At 50.7% G+C, this 22,163-nt stretch overlaps 1 protein-coding gene across 1 annotated transcript; it reads right to left on the reverse strand.

The window, feature by feature from the left end:
• Positions 1 to 12,482: 12,482 nt before the first annotated feature.
• LOC133348382 (melanocortin receptor 3-like) lies at positions 12,483 to 18,961 on the reverse strand. Its single transcript, XM_061561149.1, has 2 exons — positions 18,143 to 18,961; positions 12,483 to 12,530 (listed from the first exon to the last, which is right to left on the reverse strand). The coding sequence occupies exons 1-2, from the start codon at positions 18,959 to 18,961 to the stop codon at positions 12,483 to 12,485; spliced, it is 867 nt and encodes a 288-aa protein (XP_061417133.1).
• Between the last annotated feature and the right edge of the window lie 3,202 nt (positions 18,962 to 22,163).

The raw sequence follows: 22,163 nt of genomic DNA on the forward strand, positions 1-22,163 counted from the left end.
AATCTTGTGATTTTTATTTTATTTTAAACAATCTGATCGGAATAGAAAATCATTTAGACTTCGCGTAGACGCGATACATATTAGACACGTAGCAGTTCATCCCATCCCCGGGATTCGATGAATTTTCATGATTTATGGTAATTATTCGATTCATAGTTCTCACCTTTTTTGGTCTTCTGACAATCTCGTTTGTATTGTTTCTTATGTCGTTGTCTCATTTGTACCATTGTGTTCGTGCCATTAGCCTAACTGTAATATGAGCAAAGCTTTTTAATGTCATTTGTATTTACATCGTATGATTATTCTCCATTCTTACATTGAATTGATGCATGTGCAGTGAGCGACTTGCGAGACACGTCGAGTAGAAGGCTTCTTGTTTATTAAGAGCACACGGGGCGATACACTTCGTAACGCAGCTACGCATAGGCGATCTCCGTCATACACTACGCTAGGTATTCGACTAGCGTAGCGGCGGAGATGGTCTTGCAGAAGAACAGCCGCGTGGTCGAAGATGTAGAGATGACGATGAGCAGCGACGCAGCCAGGACCCAGAACACGCAGAACAGCCCCGAACCTCTGATTCCCTCTGGTTCGGTCCCCCTTATATCTGTCCCGGCGCGGCCAAGCTCCACCTCTGGACACGCCCCCTTTGCAGAACCTTCGAGCTGGTTCCCGGAGCTTCTCGACTGACTCCGCCCTTTCACCTTGACCCCAGATACGCCCCTCTTATAATCAGGCATTGCGTAATGCAGCCATAGCCGTAGTTACCCCTACAGGCCGGCAGGTGTCACCCTGTCATTACACATGTATAATGAGCATAAGAATCCACTTTAACCTACGAATTAGTGCATCAGTGCATGCCAAACTGATATAAAATGCAGCCCGACGTAATATTCACGACCAATTGGAGAGCCCGACAGATAGAAACAAAATACACAAGTTTGACCTGACCTGCAGGAAGACGACCATCTAAACGGCACAACTTTGAACCTTCGAAATACATTGTTATATCGGGGAGGATCAGTGGTGGAGGATGGCTTTCGCGGGAACAGGGAGACCGCGGATATTTTTAGCGGCGGTGGCGTGTGTGCCGGAAACGCAGTCAAATGCTATGAAAGAGTCTTTGGCCTCTAATACCTGCCCTGATAAACCCGCGTTCCCATTCTGTTCTATTCTCGTGCATGATGGCGGCAGCAACATGTTCGGGGGCAAAATGCCAATGTCGAGGTCTGCGAGCTACGAGAGGGCTTCGGGAGACCATTTCGTATAGTTTTGCTGTTCCTCCTCCGTTGAAGCAGGGTGGGCTACAGTGGTTGAGCATGTGGTCCATGATGCTGGGCAATGCTTACTCTATCACTGCGTTGTTCATAAGATGCAGTTCTTAAAGATTGTTTGTCTTTTTTTACCAGCAGCTCAGGTAATTACTGCTGCAATAAAAATATGTGGACAAGGCCAGGTTGGAGTGATTTTAGAAAGCTGGACTTTTATTATTAAAAACAATATAGCAATGTTCCTAAAGAAATATTGTTTTTGATTGTTTTAAATCAGTGTACATTACCTGATGTGACATGAATCAGGCATACAGACCTTGACAAAGAAAATGGGGAGGTAAAAACATGTAATAGTGCACACAGAAGCATGGAGAGATGCACGTTTGTGACTACACTGAGAGATAATAAGAGTAACACGTGGATCAGAGAGCGTTGTGCGGTTTGACTGCCAAGAAAAGTACGCAGGCTTGCGGGCAGGGAATGTCGCTAGAAGGGACGGCTATGGCCCGTGGTCGAGACTTAATGGCGGAGTGGCAGCCCAATGACAGAACGACCCCGAGATGGTGCCCACCACGGGGATGGAGCGATGGAATTGGCTCGTGTGCAGGCGCTGAGTATTGGGGGCGCCGCAGTGGCGAGGTGTTATCTCCCTTGCCTGGTCTGCAGTGGGTTTGATCCAAACCCTGATGTCTATATTTGGAATTGGCATGCCTCTCTCCCCATGGTCGCGTGGATTTTTCTCCGGGTCCTACGGTTTTTCCGTACACATTTTTGAAACGTGCGCTTAGATTATTTGGCTAATAGCTCAGTGGGCTTTACCGGGTAAATACAATTGTTTAGTTCTTTGTTCGGTTTTAATGGTGCTGATAGCTGATGATGATGAGTTCGTACCAGTTGACTTAAGCTATAAATACTCGTTCAATTACCAATTCTTTATTTGTGTACGTTTTAAAACATGGTCATATTTATTCTACCAAACATACACCAAATATATTTAGTACATCCAGGATGTTATGAAGCTGTTTACATTCAGTTGATGGGAAGACCAGCTCGAATCGGGGAACGCTACTCAGTATAGATATCCATGAGAACAAGTCACTTTATCTATCCATATCAAGGTAAACATTATTACAATTATGATTATATTGAAAAAATTGATAAACAATCTCAGCACCTTAGGTTTTACATTGATTTAATTTGTACCCACAAGGCATGTGGCTTAATTTCACTGGGTACGTTCAAACAATACAAGTATAATTTTGTCTGTATATCTTTGGCGTGTGTTGATACCTGAACGTGTGAATTCGTTTGCCTGCGATGTCATTGATAGGAAATGAGCTGCGATCACACACGAGTTGTCATGGCACCAGAGCTGCCACAAGTGCCCTGTCAAAGAGAGAAATGACGAGCACGTTAACCGATATCACCATTCGTTTTGGTTTGATGTGTTATTGTGTCTGCGCCTGCCTCCCTCTCATCTCCCTCTACTCCCCTCCACGTGTTCTCCTGCCTCTCCCCTCTCATTTCACTCTACTTCTACCTGTGCACGAATTAACCTCTCCCCTCTCATCTCAATGTATACTCCTCCATGCACTCTCATCTCATTCCACCCTACTACCATCCACGTTCTCTCCTACCTCTCCCATCACATCTCACTCTACTCCCCTCCATGCTCTCTCCTACCTCTCCCCTCTCGTCTCACTCTACTCCCCTCCACACACTCCTACCTCTCCCCTCTCGCCTCACTCTACTCCCCTCCACGTGTTCCCCTGCCTCTCCCCTCTCATTTCACTCTACTTCTACCTGTGCACTAATTAACCTCTCCCCTCTCATCTCCATCTATACTCCTCCATGCACTCTCCTTCCTCTCCCCTCTCATTCCACTCTACTACCGTCCATGCACTCTCCCATCACATCTCACTCTACTGCCCTCAATGCTCTCTCCTACCTCTCCCCTCTCATCGCTCTCTACTCCCCTCCATGCTCTCTCATACCTCTCCCCTCTCGTCTCACTCTACTCCCCTCCACGTGCTCTCTTACCTCTTCCATCACATCTGAGTCTACTCCCCTCCACACATTCTCCTACCTCTCCCCCCTCATCTCTCTTTGCTCTGCTCCACGCACTCTCTGCTCCAGCAAACAAAGCATTCTGTTAGATCCTCCAGTCACAACCTTTGCTCAGCGGGCGGTTTCTCATTCTTCTCTGCTGTCCCTCTAGTCATGAACTCCCAGCCATCCGTGCTGTCGACTCCCTGCGCCTGTTCAAGTCCTGGCTCAAGACCTTCCTTTGTTTTCCTCTGCCTGTCACTGCCCGCTTCTATAAAATGAATAGCTCACGGATTCTCTGCTGCGTGTTGAGATGGAACTAAATGTAGACACTGATCTAATGGAAATGCTATTGTTAAGTGGCATCAGCGGTGTGGGTTGGTGGTTGTAAGAAAGTGAATAAATAACCAGTATAATGTGCTTTCATATAATTCCTTGATATATCAGCCGACATTATATAAATGTTGTCAACGAACAGATAATTACGAACACAAACAATATTGTTTACCTGTGCGTACATGTAGTGGTTATTTACAGCACGTTAGCGGACGTTTCATACTCGACAGTGAAATTACAAAATCTGAGTTTACTTCGCTTAGTGCAGCCTATGGCTCAGTTCTGTCGAGTGTTGCGCGTATCCTACACCTACATTGACCAGACGTCTTGAACATGGTGCCACATCGCACCAGTGCCCACTATCACCTTGCAATAGACATGTTTCTCATTATCCAGCGCATACATCTAGATTGAAAACTAATTTCTTTAGAACTGCTTTTTTGTTTGTTTGTTGTCCTTCCCCCGCACCTCCAATTAGCATGGTTGGCTACGTATGGTGCGAAAGAAGTTCAACATACCTACAAGCATCGAGGCTTCATATTGATCAACATAGTTCTAACAAACAATTGCTCACGTTTAGCGCCACGAGAGTCACAATCGAATACACGAATCACGACTTTTTTTTTCTTCTTCCAAATTCACCTTTTAAATTTGAGACGTCGCACCAGCGTCTTGACCCAGTCTCTGGTCGTAGGGCTTCCGAAGAGGAAAATGAGCGGTGTGTTGAGGGTGTTCGCCATGCGCAGGATGGCGAACGGATTCGTCGCGTTGTTGGAGATGGTCAGGCAGAGCTTGAAGGCGAAGCAGGTGCACACGTGCGCGATGTTGGGCAACCACAGAACGATGAAGAGGGTCGACGCGACGACGATGAGCGAGGCGGAGTTGTGACGTGCCCCTGCATCGGCCTGCGGCTCTCTCTTCTGCTGCCGCCTGATGACGGCGTAGAGCCTCGCGTTGAGAATCACCATGATGCCGAGCATCAGGATCGAGAAGGTCATTGTGGAGTAGCCTTGGTACGTCAGGCCTCCTTTACCGGGAAATACACCCTGGATGATTATCGTCACGATGGGCCAGAACCAGACGAATCCGATCAAGATCAGAACCTTGGTCCGCGTTACTTTCTGTATGTAGCGGAAGGGATACTGCACCGCCAGGTACCTGTCCACCATGGCGGCCAGGAGGGCGACGAGCGAGATGCCGTGGATTGTCGACAGCACCTTTTCGGGGCTGAAAAAGGATCCGAAAGTTCCGCTGGCTTCGTAGAGCGCGAGGTAAAACCAGCCGGCGCCAACAACCAGGTCGCTGATCGTGATGCTCAGCGTGTAGAGGTGGTGGTTCGACTTCAACACGGCGCTGGAGTGCAACAGAGCCAGCAGCAGCAGCAGGTTGCTGACAACACTGGCAGTCGCCAGACAAATGTGGAACGTTATCAACGCGGCGTCGCCCGGCGTTTGAACTAAATTGATGAGAGATTCAGGCATGTCTCGCTTTGAGAGGGAGGGAGAGAGAGAGAGAAATAGATATTTATATCGCCGAAGGTCGAAGCTACCCGTACGCTATTTATTTTGCGGTAAGGACGACGGCACCTTCCGATGCATTTATATATGGGGTTTTGTAATTCCCTGTGGGCCGTTTCAAGGCTATGCAGGACGTACACACACACACACACAAAAACCTTTAAAGGGAACGAGTGTGCAGCATTTGAGCATTGGAATGAACACTGAAGTGGCGGTGCTTGATCATTATCCATCATCGCGTATACAGCCGGAGCACAAATGACCAATTCCCAGGGACCTCTTTATTTTTTGGTCTTCCTTGGGGGAGGAGCTGGCCTGTAAACAGAACTTTCCACGGCAAGCAACCAGCAAACGATCATAGTTACGATCCTCTCTCCTATCCGTGACTGCGTTCAATGATTTGAGTGAATGTGGTTATTGATAAAACGTGCAGAAAGAAAGCATTGTTTGCCACAGTTGTGAGGCGAAGCGTGATGAAAATAAGGACGATATACGTCTGGAGTTACAGGAAGTAGCCAGCCATTAAAATTGATTGATGGTTTTTCTTAAATCCACAGTCCTTCGTAATGTAGGGAGACAAATGTTGGTCGTTGGTGCACACAGTAAGCAAAGCATCCCTTTATAAATACGATAATAGATGATGACACAGAGCCACTTTTGAAGTCACCCCATGAACACCTATCATCCACTCAAGGTGGATAATGTGCCTGACAATGTTTTGACCACGTGGCACGCAGACCTTTGTTTTGTTATAAGAGCTGCTTTTTTGTTGAATTCAGTAACGAACCATGAACATAATAGCAGATAACCTGCAGATAACCTGTGTAGTATGCTTGCCCCGAGAATCCACTCTCATACCACTCTGTCAATTGAGCGGAATGAGGAGTCATTTGATAGCTTGAATGTATGTACTGTATATTAAATTTTTCGCACCGTACGTAGCCAACCATGCTAATCGGAGGTGCGGGAGGAGGACAACAAACGAAAGAAACTAAACTTATGACCGGTAGTTCATGCAAACGATGTCAACATTTCAACCACAAGTATTGACCTTTGACCTGATAATTCAGATAATTGGGCTTATCCACCTGGCACGTAGTACGTGCCCATTTGGAGAGGTGTGTGTGCGTGTGTGTGTGCGTGTGTGTGTGTGCGTGTGTGTGCGTTTGTGTGTGTGTGTGCATGTGTGTGCGTTTGTGTGTGTGTATGGGGAGCGGTAGTGTAGCGGTTAGCGCGCTGCGCTACGAACCTGGCGACCCGGGTCAGATTCCCGCTCACAGCCAACACCAGTGACGGATTATCTGAACCAGTCCTGGGCCTCCCCTAGGTCGACTCAGCCTCAAATGAGTACCTGGTGCGATGTGTAAATATCGCTACTTGGGAGACAAAAGCGGCCGGGCGTGGTGTTGGCCACCCATCCCCTCGTGTGCCGTGCCGGCCTCCATAGGTGCTCACTAACAGCACTTGCTCCTACAGTCTGTCAAGGCTATACGGGGGATCTTTGTCTTTGTGTGTGTCTCAGTCAGTCGACCCGTGGCACCTGCTGGGTCTGCCCCGTGACCTCCTGCCAGCGGGCGTTCGACACTTCACGTGGCATCAAGGTGCACATAGCCTGGCACAAGCGTCGTGGTGACGTCACCGCCACTTAATGTCGAATGCCGGTTGTTGTTGTGTGTGTGCATGTGTGTGTGTGCCCTGCTTGGGGAGAGCCGAGGAGGGGTGGCGTGAAGGGTTTTGGTGTGGCTGAAGTGATAATATACCTGTGAGAGCTCCCACTCGCTGCCCATGATAGACTCACTCCAAGCGTCGTGTAATGTATTTGAAAAAACATGCTTGTGAAAAAAGTCCCCATTTTTTGTGAGGGGGGATACAATTTTTTGAAGTGGGAATCTTTTTTTGTCATTCGGGACCAGACTGGGGACCATTAACCTACCACACTTATGAACATCGTTTAGTCACGGTTGGCTGCGAGGATTCGGTCCCAGGTTTAGTGGTGCTGTTTCAACGTTTTGAACTTGAAACCATGCCAGTCAGTGTGGGTTGATGAAGGCGGAGGGGGAGAATAGATGGATTGTGCCGTGTTCTCACAAGAACAAATCTTCCCACAATGCCATGTGCCAGAAACAATTTCTAATTTTATTTAAAAGGAGATTATTTAGTCATACTTTTTTAGGGTCTGTCGGTTACTCAATAGCTACTATTAGGTAACGACTCATTTGCTAATTTAAAAACAGGTCATCAGAAAATATATTTAAAATGTAATTCTGATCAAGCCTCATGGTGTTAAGTGCATTCTCCAGTCATTATTATATCTATATGTCTGGCCTCCATTTCTGAACTGTCTTATTAATTGAACAACTATAATTTCAAGTGATTATTTTTTTACAATCGAGATTTTATTTTATGACATTCAAACTATGCGGTAAGAAGAGGACGCTGAAAAATGATTTTGTTGTACAGTACTTCTTTGCAACCACATTTATGCTCCCCACCTTCATCAACCTTCACTGACCAGCATGATGACGTGTGGTCAAATAACCCTCATGACCGACACAGCCCTCATTCATCAGTTAATTAATCAAGGGATGAACATGTATTGAAGCTAGTGATCATGAAGAGTTCCTAAGACGGAGATTCAGGCCCAGAATCTCAGTGGGATCCATCCCGCAGTAGGGCTAAACGATTAATCGATTTCAAATCGACATCGCAATTTGAAACAATACGATTACCAAATCGCAAAGGCTGTGATTTTTTGCGATTTGAAAAGTCCTATTACTTTCTTATTGGAATTGTTTCATTATTTATTCTTATAACTTTATTTATTTAACTTAACAATTGTTCTATGTTTAATTGTTCTATTTCAATGTAAACATTTTAATAAATACATGTTGGACACAATTCATATATTTTAAGTTATCATCCTTGCATTATAATATGTAATGCGAGCGTAAATGGGGTTGTTGCTGGGCTCGGCTCCAATCACACGGCCGGGGTATTGGTGGGCGGAGCCTGGTCTGCGGGGCGTGTGGGAGGGGCCACCGTTCGCCTCGGCTCCAATGGGGGGTGAGGTGAATGGGGGCGGAGCCAGCGGGAGAGAGAGAGATAGTATGGGAAGGTCGGATCTGAGGATCCGGAAGAGGAGGAGTCAGGGTCACATGGGGGGAAGGTATATAAGTGGGAGCCCGGAAGAGATCGGGGCAGTTGGGGAATCTAAGAGGCTGAGCCACGTTGGGTGGTGAGAGGGATCCGCGCCATCGGCCACGTGGCCGAAGGACCTCTGCACGCCGTCATCCAGTGGTGTGCAGAGTGCGGGAATAGGGGAGTTAACGGGGGGAGTGTGCGGGCAAGAGAGAGAGAAAAGGAGAGAGCGTACGCGGGGCGCACGCGAGACAGGACTGGTCCGGGAGAGGGAGAGAGAGCGTGCGTGGGGCGCACGTGAGACAGGACTGGTCCGGGAGAGAGAGAGAGAGCGTGCGCGGGGCGCACGCGAGACAGCACTGGTCCGAGGAAGAGGCCAGGGGGGGTGCGAAGAAGAACCTAAATAAAAGACGAACGGAGACCAGCATCGCCTGACAGAGTCATTTATTTCATTGGAGTCAGAAGTGGAACGAGATGTCTAAACATCTCAAGAAGAAGAATATACCTGCACCATCTTCAGAAGACGAAGAGGATCTTCCTCCGGCGGTAGTGGTCCCGACCATGGAAGGCGTGGGCGAAGTGGCGGCGACCGACACGCCAGGAGTACAAGATGTCGACGGGGCGGCCGGGCCGTCTGCGTCGACGGGCGTCGAGGATAGCTGCGACACATGGCAGTCCAGCTTGATTCGCTGCGGGCCGTTCTGCTGCATTTAGTCACCCTGGTGGCGCCAGTGACGATGCCGGATCGGCCAAGCGGCGAGCCTGCAAGCGGGGAGCCTTCGAGTGGGGCCGAGCCGTTCGCCATTGGGGCCTGTGCGACGCTTCCCGCCCTCTCTGACACACGGCATCTTGGGTGTGGTCGCGGACGAACGGCGGGAAACCGCCATCTTGTTGCCGCCGCGGCGGGAAGCCGCCATCTTGTCGCCGCCGCGGCGGGAAGCCGCCATCTTGTCGCTGCCACGGCGGGAAGACGCCATCTTGTCACCGCCGGAGGGAACGCCTGCATCGGAAGACAGCAGCTCGGGGACTCGCAGCCATCGCCTGACGACGATTAAAGAATTCTCATTTGGGGGAGATTGGAGCGCATTTGCGTGGTGGTTTGAGTCGGCCGTCCGATCCGCCAAGTGGACGAATGCGGAGGCCTTGGAGGTTCTGCCGACGCTCCTGGACGACAAGTCTTTGAAATTCTTCCGCTCCATCAAGGCCGCGAAGAAAGCGACGCTGAAAGGGGCGTTCGAAGAGATGGCGGAAGCGTATGAGCCTCCGGACGACGCACACCGCAGATTCGTCCAGAGGAAACGGTCACCCGAGGAGTCGCCTTTGGCTTTCCGGGGCGCTGTGCTTGGGCTGGCCATGGCCGCGTATCCAGAGACGGAGCCCGACTTGTTGGAGCCCTTGATACTGGGTAAGATGTTGGAGCGGTTCAAGGACTTGGGCATTCCGATGCCGATATGCGGCCATGAGCAGCTGACCTCCAGGATGGCAGCCAAGTGCCTCCACGCGCAGTTCAACTTGCGCTGTTGGGCACAGGTGACCGCATGGACGGGGAGCCCGACCGTGGAGGGAGACGCCACCGGGTGGACTCCGTCAAAGGCCGTCTTCGTGCCGGACGAGAAGGGGCCTGGCGATCTCTCTGCAGCGGCGGCCCAGTGGGTTCCTCGAGGGGGAGCGGAGTTGCGCTCCGGCCCACCGCCGAGGGATCGTCGAGACGGGGGGGGGAGCCGGGCGTCAGGCCGACTTGTCGTGTTACCGCTGCGGGCGTCTTGGACACTTCGCGCGGGACTGTCGGAGTCGCCCTCGCCCGCCTCTTCAGCAGGAGTCCCCAGCCAGGGACGCGATGTCAACGCCGGAGAGTCAACCGTGCCAGGCAAGTCGGTACGCATCAGACACCCGGCAAGGCCTGTCATCTCATGCATCACCATCGGTATGCGTTCCGGGGGCTTGTTCTAACGGGGGGACTCTAAGGGATCCGCATCGCTCGCTGACATAGTGGCGTAAATTTGCACGGAGAGTGGTCGCAGCCGCTACTGGGTCGTCGACCGTGCCGGGTTCGATACAGGGGGTCGACGTGCGGATTTTGGTAGATTCGGGCGCGTCCGCAACTATCATCTCGGACGTGATATTCCATCTCCTGTCCATTCTGCCGTCGCGGGTACGACCGGTTTACGATTCATGTATTGCGGCGAACGGAGGGAGTATGGGCATCGTTGGTCAGGTGGAGGCACGTATTTCGGTTGGGGGTGTGTCGGCTGCGGGGACGGTGTTAATCTCCAGGTCCCTCGCTGTGCTGTGTTTGTTGGGGACCGATTTCCTGGCAAAGATGCCCATTCAGATAAGGGTTCATCAGAATTGTATTGAGTTACCGGCGGGCCAGAAGATATATTTTTGCCATCGCCGTGGGGACAGTCAGCTCCGGACCGTCAGGTGCAGGCGCTATCCGATGTTTCGGTCGACATCCCACCTGGCTCGCAGATGCTTATCCCACTGCGTTATCGGAAGCCCGTGCCTGGGGTCGAGGGGGCGGCGGGGATGTTGTTGTCGCCGTCCAACGCGGTTACGGTTGGCCTGGCGCTGGTCGCGGCACGAACGATAATTTGGCCAGGTCAGCCTCCGTTTTTGCAAATGTTGAATGGAGGCGCGGACAATGTCGTCGTGCCGGTTGGAACGGTTTTGGCACATGCTACGACCGCCTTCACGGCCCATGATAATCCGGCCCACCGTGGCCTCGTAGGGGGGGTTTCGGCCTCGACGGCGCAGGACGATCGATGGATCGCCGGGTTGTGCCAAGAAAATGCGTCCTTGACTACGGACCAGCGGTCCGCGCTTCATGCGTTGTTGGAGAAATATTCTGATGTCTTTAGTAAGGACGATTTCGAACTGGGACACACCTCGTTGCTTTCCCACCATATTAATACCGGGGATGCTGCTCCCATTCGGATGAATCTACATCGGTTGAGCCCGGCGGAGAGGGATCATGTACGCGGCGCGGTGGACGATATGCTAGCCGCTGACATCTCTCCGTCCAACAGCCCGTGGGGCACTCCGGTGGTCCTGGTAAAGAAAAAGGATGGTAATTTACGGTTTTGTGTCGATTTTCGGAAGTTGAACAAGGTGTCGGTTGCGGACACTTACCCCCTGCCGCATATGGATGATTCCCTCGATGCCTTGTCTGGGGCGAAATTTTTTTCCACTCTTGACCTCTCTTCGGGGTTCTGGCAGTTCCCCCTGGACGAGTCCTCGAGGGAAAAGACGGCTTTCCGTACGCCACAGGGCCTGTTTCAGTTTAATTGTCTTCCCATGGGGTTGAATGCCGCCCTTGCTACGTTCGAGAGGTTGATGGAACTCGTGTTGATCAGTCTGCAGTGGGACACGTGTTTGATATATTTGGATGATGTTATTGTATTCAGCCGTACGTTTGAGGAGCATCTTCAGAGATTGGATGCTGTTTTTGCTAGGGTGCGTTCTGTCAATTTGAAATTTAAGCCCAAGAAGTGTCACCTTTTGCAACGGTCCGTACGCTATTTGGGCCACATAGCTCTGACGGTGTGGCCACGAACCCGGAGAAAACGGTGTGCGTCCGGGACTGGCCGATTCCGGCCACGGTGGGTGACATGCGTCATTTTGTCGGGTTCGCTTCCTATTATCGCAGGTTCGTTCCAAATTTTGCCACGATCGCTCGGCTGTTGCACCTCCTTACGGTGAAGAACCGGAGGTTCAGCTGGGGGCCGGCGATCGCTTGGCATCAGCGCCGACGCTGGACTACCCTGATTTCACTCTGCCTTTTATTCTGGATACCGAATCTAGTGACACGGGGATTGGGGCCGTCCTATCGCAGTTTAAGAGTGGCGTTGAGCGCGTGGTGGCTTACGGGAGCCGCGTTTTATCTCCGGCGGAGACCCGCTACTGCGTTACCCACCGGGAACTGTTGGCTATAGTGCATTTTGTCCGTCAATACCGGCCGTATTTGTATGGCCGCAACTTTATTGTGCGCACGGACCACGCGGCTCTACAATATTCCCTGAAAGTTGACCAACCGTCGGGCCAATTGGCGCGATGGTTGGAAACTTTGCAGGAATTTTTTTTGAAATTCAATATTGTAAGGGGTCGTGTCACGCTAACGCGGACGCGTTCTCCCGATTGCCGCAGGGATCCCCCTGCGCCTGTGCCTCTGGCACTAAAAGATGCACGCGGATTCTACAGCCCCCGCGTCCTGTCGTGTCCGCTGTGGAGATGCCCGGGGCTTCCACGTGCCCGGAAACGGCCGACGGGGTTTTGAATTTGCCGCGTTCTGTGTGGATTCGAGAGCAATTGCTCGATGATTCGCTGGGGGCCTTACAGAGTCGGGCTGCAAAGGAGAGGGGATATCCATCGTCCGATGGGACGCCGGGAGTGGCTCTCCGTGACGGCTTGTTGATGTGGAGGGAAGGCTTGCACGATCGCTGGCGTCTTGTTGTGCCATCGTCTAAGAAGGTTCGGACGTCTCCCTACCATCCATAAACTGATGGGATGGTTGAACGGTTGAACCGGACCTTGTCGGCCATGCTCTCTGTCATACGGTTAGCGAGAAGCAGGCCGATCCCTGGGGTGCTCTCCGCTTACCGGATGGCGCCACATGCGTCGACAGGGCACTCACCTTTCTTGTTGATGTACGGCCGCGAGAATGTGCCGCCGGCAGAAGTGCAACTTGGCACGCGGGCGAGGGGTCCTGTTAAGCCCCTCCCCGAGTATATTTGTGACGCCACTCGACGCGTGGCGGAGGCGCGGGAGGCGGCCCAATTGGCTACGGCCAGGACCCAGGCCCGGAAGGAACGTTGCGCCCGGCGCTCTCATTGTGGGTCCCCCTGGCGAGTGGGGGACATGGCCTGGCTCCACTGCCCGCAGGTACCGGTGGGAACCTCCCCTAAGTTGCACAAGCCCTGGCAGGGGCCGGTTGTGCTTATTGAGGTCCCTAGCTCGCAGTCCGCGCGCGTTCGGGTCGGATCGCGGCGTTGGTACGTTCAGCAAAATGAACGTGAAACTAATGGGCAAATACCAGAAAGTATATCTTTAATTACACGCAAAAAATAATGTTACCATATGTAAGTGCCAAACAGACAGCATTTGAATTTGGAAACCTTTCCATCTTAATATTTAACACAAATTCATTGGTGTTTATTCTTAATCTGTTAATTCATTTCCCTTATCAGTCTATTCACATGTTTCCATACCTTATATAAATAATACATTTGTAATATTCAGTATATGGAGTTATAAAGAACTTTATCACTGTAGTTATTACAAAATGTATTTTATCATTATTATAGCACATTGTGTGAATAACGTACGACGAATCACATAAACACCATCCGCAAAAAAGTCATCATCATCATGGTTAATCCGCTGTTAGATGAAGGCCTGTCCATTTTTTTCTGACAATCAGGTATTAAAATAATGACTTACATCTTAAAACACATCTTAAATTATAATGATCAATCGTGACAACAACAAATCATGGTAACCATCAGAAGTTGTCACTTCACAAATACCAACTGTGGATTATTGTATTTACAAGCAGGCCTCGTCAGTTGCCACTTCACAAATACCAGCGGTGCCAGGTGGTGGCGGGTTTAACGACACAGTTATATTTCCATTAACGTCTGTTTTTGCATTGTCAATGTGCGACTTCCATGTGCCTATTAAGTAGAGTATTGCTTCCCACCATTGGAACCTCATTTGCCAGTAGCAAAATATGATCATTGGTTTTTTACCCTTTTATCTGGCAACAAAACTGACACCTTTTTTTTACAAGGAGCCATGTTTGCATTGACCACAATACCTGCAGTCGGAATGCAAACAAAAAACACAACTCTGATGATGTATGCACTGTCCTTGAAATTGATTGGTCCACATTTTGCTACTGGCACACCCGAGACAGCTTTTGGCGTCATCTGGTCCAACACCATGTGAGACTAGGCTCTAAGGAAAGCTGTCTCGGGTGTGGACCAATCAATTTCAAGGACAGTGCATACATCATCAGAGTTGTGTTTTTTGTTTGCATTCCGACTGCAGGTATTGTGGTCAATGCAAACATGACTCCTTGTAAAAAAAAAAGTTGTCAGTTTTGTTGCCAGATAAAAGGGTAAAAAACCAATTATCAGAGTATTGCTTCTTAAATATGTTTATGCTTCTAAAAAGTATTGCTTTGATTGGCCATTTATTCATCATCGTCAGTCATGGTCAATCCACTACGGGATGAAGGCCTCCTCAAGCTGCCACAACGTATCAGCGATGAAACAATGCACCCAAAACTGATTTCATCACTCCCATCTCCCTGGCGGCCATCCCTTCAGAAGCGTTCCATTCTTTGGCTGCTACTCCATTACTAGAATTTTTTTACTTAAGCATTTATTTTTATTGTTTTTTTCAAGAGCTAAGGATGCAGTGGGAACATCAAAGGGATGGCCGCAAGAGAGCACGTGACAACCAAATGTACGATTGACATCATGAGTCGCGCTGTGTAACAAAACATTTTTTTGTTACTGGGTCAAAAGTTCAGAAAATGTCTATTAGTCCCTTGAGTACGGTGTGTCCTATGCGGAGGGTGACACTGCATTGGAGCCTGTGGTGCACCCGAGGAAAATGGAGGCGACCTCCAACTTATCATCATCACCAAAGCAACATGCACAAACCAACAGCTTGCAGGCATTGTAAGCTGGGTGGAGTGGTGGTGCGGTGCTCAGCGCACTGCACTAAGAACCCAGGAAACCCGAGAATGAACTCCCAGCCATGCTCACGTAAAAGTGGTGAGTGGACATCTGAACCGCGCCTGGGATTCCCACACTTCACCAAGCTGCACTGACCAGCGTGATGAAGTATGGTCAAACAACTCGCATAACTGACAAATCATGCGGGGATCATCCAGCGGTGGATTGACAAGGGCCTGGTAATTCTATTTGTGTTTATTATCAACAACTCTGCGTCAAGTATCAATTATTTGCCTGTTAATTGAACCAACATTATGATTTTTTTAAATTAGCCGTGCATGCACTCACATACTAGCTGCTAACAAACGTATTGGGATGTAAACAAAGATTACTGTTGAAAGTGCATTTCAAATAGAAACACCATCATGTATATATGTTGAATTTCTATCGCACCGTACGTAGCCAACCGTGCTAATTGGAGGTGAGGGGGAAGCACAATAGGCTAAACACAAAAAGCAGTTCTAAAGAAATTAGTTTTCAATCTAGATTCAATATTGCATAGCTCCAGTAGCGTCCGAATACAGTATTAGAAGGAAGAGCATTCCAGCATTCCTGAAAGCACGCAATGCAGTGACCAGCATTGTTCGATATTTAGCCAAAAGCCCCCACGGGTATGACCGGAGTTCGCGTGATGGTTTATGCTCCTTGACGAGATCACTAATGTATTGTGGCTCATTTGTGGCAAGCACTTTTGTGTGCAATGGGTGCGACCTTTTCACGTTTTCGTTCGGCAAACGGCAGCCAATGCAACTCGGCCAGCACTGGACGGACACGGTGGGATCTTGAAGGGCACATTCAGGCGACTGCCGTTGACACTACATTCGGGGCCCTTGTAGCGGTGGAATGGTTTACTCCGCTGGTGATTCGATGAATGTGGGAATTCGGTTCGCAGTTAGATCGAGACGTGGCGGTGCAAGGTAGCTTACCTCTCGTGGCAGCACGGGGTAACATGACACCGTTCCAATCACGATGTGGAGCCCCCCCCCCCCTTGCCATTTCAGCGGCTGGGATTGTTCCCCTACGCTTCTTCGCGCTGGTTACACACAAATGCCGTTCTTCGTTATTGGGCGGTGCGGTGGCGTCGTGGTTCCGCCACTGCACCAGCCCACCTGAGTTCGATTCTCAACCATGGCGAACGTGTCCGTAGCGGCGAGCATTATCCACGTTGTTCTCAGTTCGCAACGTACCCCCTCCCTCCCTCCCGCATACAACCCTTCACCTACCCCTGCTGACCAGCGTGGTGAAGTTTGATCAAACAAATTCCACGAACAAAAAGGCTGCATTCGTCGATCAGTGGATGGACAGGGCTGTGAATGGTGGTTGATTATTTAAATATGAATCGCTTTACTTGTCAATTATAGTCACCTACCACACATAGTCGTCTACGAGATGTTAATTTCATAGTTTTAACATGTTCTTATTAAATGGCAATTGAATGTTAATGATTTTATTTGCTGGTTTACATGTACGTCATTCTGTAACTGTCAAAAGTTTTTGTAATCATTAAAAGCCACCAAAGTTCAGTCCGTACAAATTACGTTCATCAACATCGTCAGCCACTCTCTATCCACTGCTAAATGAAGGCCCTCCTCACCCCACTCCAATTCCTCATGGTTATTGCGCTGCCACATTGTAACCTGTACACGAAACTGATCGCACTGCCCCAAACATTGCCAAACGGAGGAGAAATGAAATAACATTTTAATGTTTATGAAGCAAAAGCATTTGTCATTATGTGTGTGTGTGTGTGTTTACTAACTCATAATTATTTGCTTTAATTGTTTCAATATACGTTCGAACATTGTCGGGATGCCCATGTATTTTCATTCGATCTGAGCTGTCACAGTCGACCTGCGGCAGAGGTGGTGGGGGGAAGGGTGCAGACAAGGGGTTAAATTATTATTATTAAGAGACGTTTCTACTTTAACGTGAGAATGCGCCGAGAAGCCGAGGCAGATTGCTCGCTATTTCACGAGCCTACGGTACGTGTGTTGCGTACAGCCCTGTTGTCGATCCGCTGCTGTATCCTCACGTCCTGTCGGTCATGTCGGTTCATTTAACCATACATCACCACACGTGGGTTGACGAAGGTGGAGGTGGGAGCATAGACGTGGGACCATAGAAGTGCAGCACATCAATGGGTGTTGCTGCTCTGCCCTCTGTGGCCCACCACATGGACCGACAAAAAATGTATTTGACTAAATATAAAAATTTTGAGAATTACAAAATTATTTGCATAGAATCTCCTTCAAAACAAACCTACGTTTCTCATGAACAGGATGAAGATGTTTGCGTCCTTTGCATACTCTCAAGCAAATACACTTATAATGTGTTTGAATATGTTTGACGTCAAAATAAGTTACATGTAATATATTCTATCTAATATAATTTTGTGATCAGGAATATAATTTTTTTTAAAGTGCACGAATCAAAGTGATTCTTGCAGTGGCTGTTGCATACCTGTCAACCCCTTATCAGTGCCCTACCTTATTACAGACCAATTCAGACATTATTAATCACCCCGTGCCCTTATAACTCTATGATGTAATCCTACAAAGTTCCATCACAAGGGAGAAACACAAACAAATAGACAAAAAAAATCTGCCCGTATTGAAACGGCTGTAACGCCGTATGGACCTGAAAACTCAATTTCCTCGTACAAGAATACGATTAACCGTATGGGTTGACAGACATGCTGCTGAAGAGAAATAAATGCCAAGCCTGAGTCCTCACATATAACCTAGTTTCCTGAAGTGACCGCTGACACATTATGAAGCATCGTCATCAGCAGCAGCCATGATCTATCCACTGCTGTGTGAGGTCCCTCTCCAAGTAGTTGTGCAATGCAACACTCGATCTCTGTCTCTGCAAGCCTCAAATCTATCCTTGAGAAGTCCAGCAATGGCAAACATCATTATCTTGCTCTCAGTAACATTAAATCAAATACCGTTTAATTGTGATGTCCAATGAACCTGTTGTTGTATTTAAGTAAATAAAAAAAAATCCTTTAATAAATATATGACCGTTTTAAAAGCCACCACTTTTTCCCCGCGCAGTTACAAAGTTATAAACATCACCTTTTGCATCTCACTTTGTGCAGCAAGTCCTTGAGAGACGACCTTGTCAGTGGACTGCCGAGCAAAAATATGAGAGGCGTGATGAGCGTGTTCATTGCGCGAAACACGGAGAGGGGATCAGCCGCAACGCTGTAGAACGGCATGCATATCTCGAACGTGTAGCAGGTGCCCGAGTGTATCATGCTGGGGGTCCAGAGGATCAAGAACACGGTGGACGCGATGATAATGAGCCACGCGTAGCGCTGCTTGGACGCTCCCTTCCCTTGCGGCTCCCTCCGTTGTTGCCGCTTGGTGACGATGTAGAGTTTCACGTTCACGATCGACATCACTCCGAACATCACGATCGAAAACACGATGATGGAATAGCCGAGGGACGCGGACGCGTTCTGCGAGTACGACTTGGCGATCGTCGCCGCAAGAGGCCACACCCAGATGAAGACGACGACGAACAGGACCTTGGTCCTCGTCATCCTCTGCGTGTATTTGAACGGATGCTGCACCGCCAAGTATCTGTCAATCATAGCGGCCAGAATGGTGATGAGCGATATACCGTGGACGACCAACACTAAGTTCACGGTGTTGTTAAAGGGATTTGACCGTGAATTCGATTTGTAGAAGACGTAGTAGAACCAGGCGGAGCTGACCACGAGGTCGCTCAGTGTGATGCTGAACGTGTAAATGTAGTTGTTCTTTCTCAAGAGGTGTCTCGCGTTGAGGAGGGCCACGAGGAGCAGCACGTTGCTCGCGACGCTGCACGTCGCCAAACAGACGTGGAACAGCATCAGCATCACGATGCCCGGAGTCGTCTTCAGGCTCGTGAGCGGCAAACCCATGTCCAACGCGGAGGAGGAAATGTTCGACATTGTATGACAATTTTCACGTCCCGAGTTATGCACACGCCACACACGCGCGCGCGCATATATATGATGATAGGAACGCTGAGTATGAAGACAGCAAATGCACGCGTGTTTCTCGACATGCTACCTAAAGCTACGGTGGCGGGATGTTAACTACCTCGCCTGGTATGCAGGAGGTCGTGGGTTTCAATCCCGACCCTGACTTTGCCTGCTGTATATTCGCAGTGTGCGCGTCTCTCTCCCAGTAGTTCGCGTGGATTTTTCTCCGGGTCCTCGCGTTTGTCCCTTCACATTTAAAATCGACACGCGTTTAGAGTATTTGGCTGCTCTAACTTTCCACGTGATAAGCCACTTGCACTGAGCTATAATTTCTGATAGCCAGGTCGCTTCTGACAAAGAGCTATATAGCTAAGTGGGCCTTACCTGCTAAAAAATATAAATTATTGGTAGTTTAATAGCTTGAATGTTTTGTGGATGTGAAGATAGTGAGCAATGCGCAGGGGTTCTCTTGATGACGATGTTCCGCCTGAAGAATTCCGATTTAAAACTCCGGCATGGAATAACCGTGGAATGCGTGTCCACCATCACAGATCCAATCCGCATTAAACAAAAACCCCACTGGGATCGTTGGCCGCATCACAATGGGCGTGGCTTGGCTTGTAGGGGGGTTTCCAGCCTTCTGGAGGGAGCTGTGGGGGTCGCTGGCCCCCGAGGTCCCTCCCTCTGTACCGCTAACGGCCGGGTTAACCTCATTATTAACCTCATTACTCGCCCCCTCGCTACTAGGCGAACCGCTGTTGGGTTCTTCACCCATGGGGTGAGAGCCGTCGCTCGAGGATTCCCCTCCCCCGCGGGTCCGCGTAATAGGCATGGTTAATTACGTACGTGCACACCCACACACAGCTCTGCACGGCACTCACTCAATACAGACCACTCACGTTGGGATCGCGCACCTGTATTATACACGTAGTGAACGTGCGCGCACACACGCATACAGCTCCACACGCGATACCCACTCTTGCGCCGCTCTGCGCAGCGCTCGCCGCCTGCTGGCCGCTTACGTTATGATCGCGCACCTGGGGGACGCCGATTACGCACGCCGCGAGCTTACGCACACACAGTACCACACGCGTTCCCACACGCTCACACTGCACGACAAGATCACGCGAGACCACACTTCGCTATTAATGATTTATTACCTGGTAACTAATGTTGAATCAGTGAGTCGACGAGGCTGGCCTATTCCACTAAACCGGCACCTATTCCCTATTTATCGGCTATGATTCTAATTCACCTTCTTACTCACTGTTAAGTGTCCACGGCGGTCCGCTGATCCTTGTGTTAACCGCGTGCCTCGGTGCGTCGCACGGACGTCCGGGTCGCTGGCTCGAGCTGCGTCTGGTCGCCTGGCGCTGGAGTAAGAGAGCGATTTCCCCTCTGCGCCCCTCTATTTATCCTCCCTACCTCAAAGGGGATGCTGCGCTGAACAATGGGCTCGCGCACCTCGAGCCCGCGCACGGCGGTTCCGGGCGCTGTTGATATGCTAATCAGTGAGCGACGTTGGCGGCGTACATCCTAATTAACCCCTTACCCTCCCTAACAATGGGGCCTGCGCGCTCAAGCGCAATTATCCCAACCCTCCATGACTATGCGCAACAGCCCCTGTGATCCCGCTATTCATGCTGTCCCGTGCCTCCCCTGCTTGCCCCGTCGACTCGTGGGGGTGTGTGTGGGGGGAAATGCGCCTCAAACGCGGTGGCCGAATGCCCCACGCCGCGACCACACCATATTAAGGCCGGCCGCAGCGCCGCGGTGCCACGTAGCACGGGGGAGGTCATCCAATTCCCTGATCGCCGGAAACCGTGAGAATTAATCCCGATAAGGGTCTCTCGGATAAAAACCGGTCGGCCAGGCGACCTCCCCTCGGAGCTCTATGGGGGGGGGGGGGGAAATGAGTGCGGGTGTGTTCATGTGAGGTGAGGTGAGGGGGACGCGGGGTCGGCTCCGTTGCTTGGTGGTGGCGAGGTCGGGGATTTGGTGCCTGCCGAACGGCTTCGCGGCGGCGGCATCACATAGCCCCCCGAGGTGCCAGTCCCTGTCCTGGGTTGACTGGAGCACCTCGCTTGGGCCGCGCCCACGAGGAAACAGTGCGGGGTCCGGGGGATCCGTCCGGACCTGGTGGCTGGCCTCGGGGCGGGTGGTTCCGTCCTCTGTAGCTCCTGCGGCGGTCTCCTCCTCCACTCCAGCAGCTCTCCCCGTCCTCCGGCACCTGTGGGCTGGGGCACAAACTCAGCCGCGGAAGGGTTTAGCGGCCGTCGTCCGCGCCGTCTCCGGACTGGATCGGGGCGTCTCGGGGGCCCGGCGGGGCCCATGTAGTGTGCGAGGCCCCCCAACACGAAGGGTGCGGGTACTCCGGGATTTCGGGGCCTTCGGGTGACGGGGTTCTCTCTCGCCGGGGCTGCTTTCCACGGTTTTAAGCGGCGGACATTGACCGCCGTCTCTCGACCCCTCTCCCCGCCATCAATTAGTACCGTCCAGGGGGAGATCTGTCGCACCACGGTCCAGGGTCCCCGCCAGTAGGTCGTCAGTTTCCCCACCTGCCCGGCCCCGACGCGAGGGGTGTGTAGCCACACCTTAGCGCCTGTCAGGAATAAGGGGGGTTCCATGCGGGGTCGGGTGCCCTGTTCCTGCCGCCGATGCGCGGCTTCCCCTTGGGGGTATGCTCGGCCTCGGGCTTCTCGTAGGGTCTCCAACAGGTGTTCCACGGGGCGGCTTCCCTCCTCCGGCTGGGGGGAAGGGACGCCGAATAGCAGATCTGCGGGTAAACGAGACTCACGGCCGAACATCATTTAAAACGGGGTTTGTCCCGTCGACGTGTGTACGGTGGTGGCGTAGGCGAAAAGGGCGTAGGGGAGGTGTTCATCCCAATCCCGTTGATTTGCGGCCGCCATACGTTTGAGTTTCCCCGCTAAGGTCTGATTCATGCGCTCCACCATACCGTTCGCCTGGGGGTGGTACGCTGTGGTTCGGTCCTTCTGGATTCCGAACTCTCGGCACAGTGCCTGGAACAACTCGGCCTCGAACTCGCTACCCTGGTCGGTGAGGACTCGTTCTGGGATCCCGTGCTTAAGTACGTAGTGTTCCACAAATGCCCGGGCCACCACCAAGGCCGTTTTAT

The sequence above is a fragment of the Lethenteron reissneri genome, chromosome 27, assembly GCF_015708825.2.
Source record: "Lethenteron reissneri isolate LAM-NWPU_2019-01 chromosome 27, ASM1570882v1, whole genome shotgun sequence".
Taxonomy (NCBI): domain Eukaryota; kingdom Metazoa; phylum Chordata; class Hyperoartia; order Petromyzontiformes; family Petromyzontidae; genus Lethenteron; species Lethenteron reissneri.

Coding starts and splice junctions, on each gene's coding strand:
- LOC133348382 (XM_061561149.1), bottom strand. CDS start 18,961: ATGGGTTTGCCGCTCACGAGCCTGAAGACGACTCCGGGCATCGTGATG. Junction 12,531..18,142: donor TCAAGGACTTGCTGCACAAA/GTGAGATGCAAA, acceptor GCATCTCCACAG/CGGACACGACAGGACGCGGG.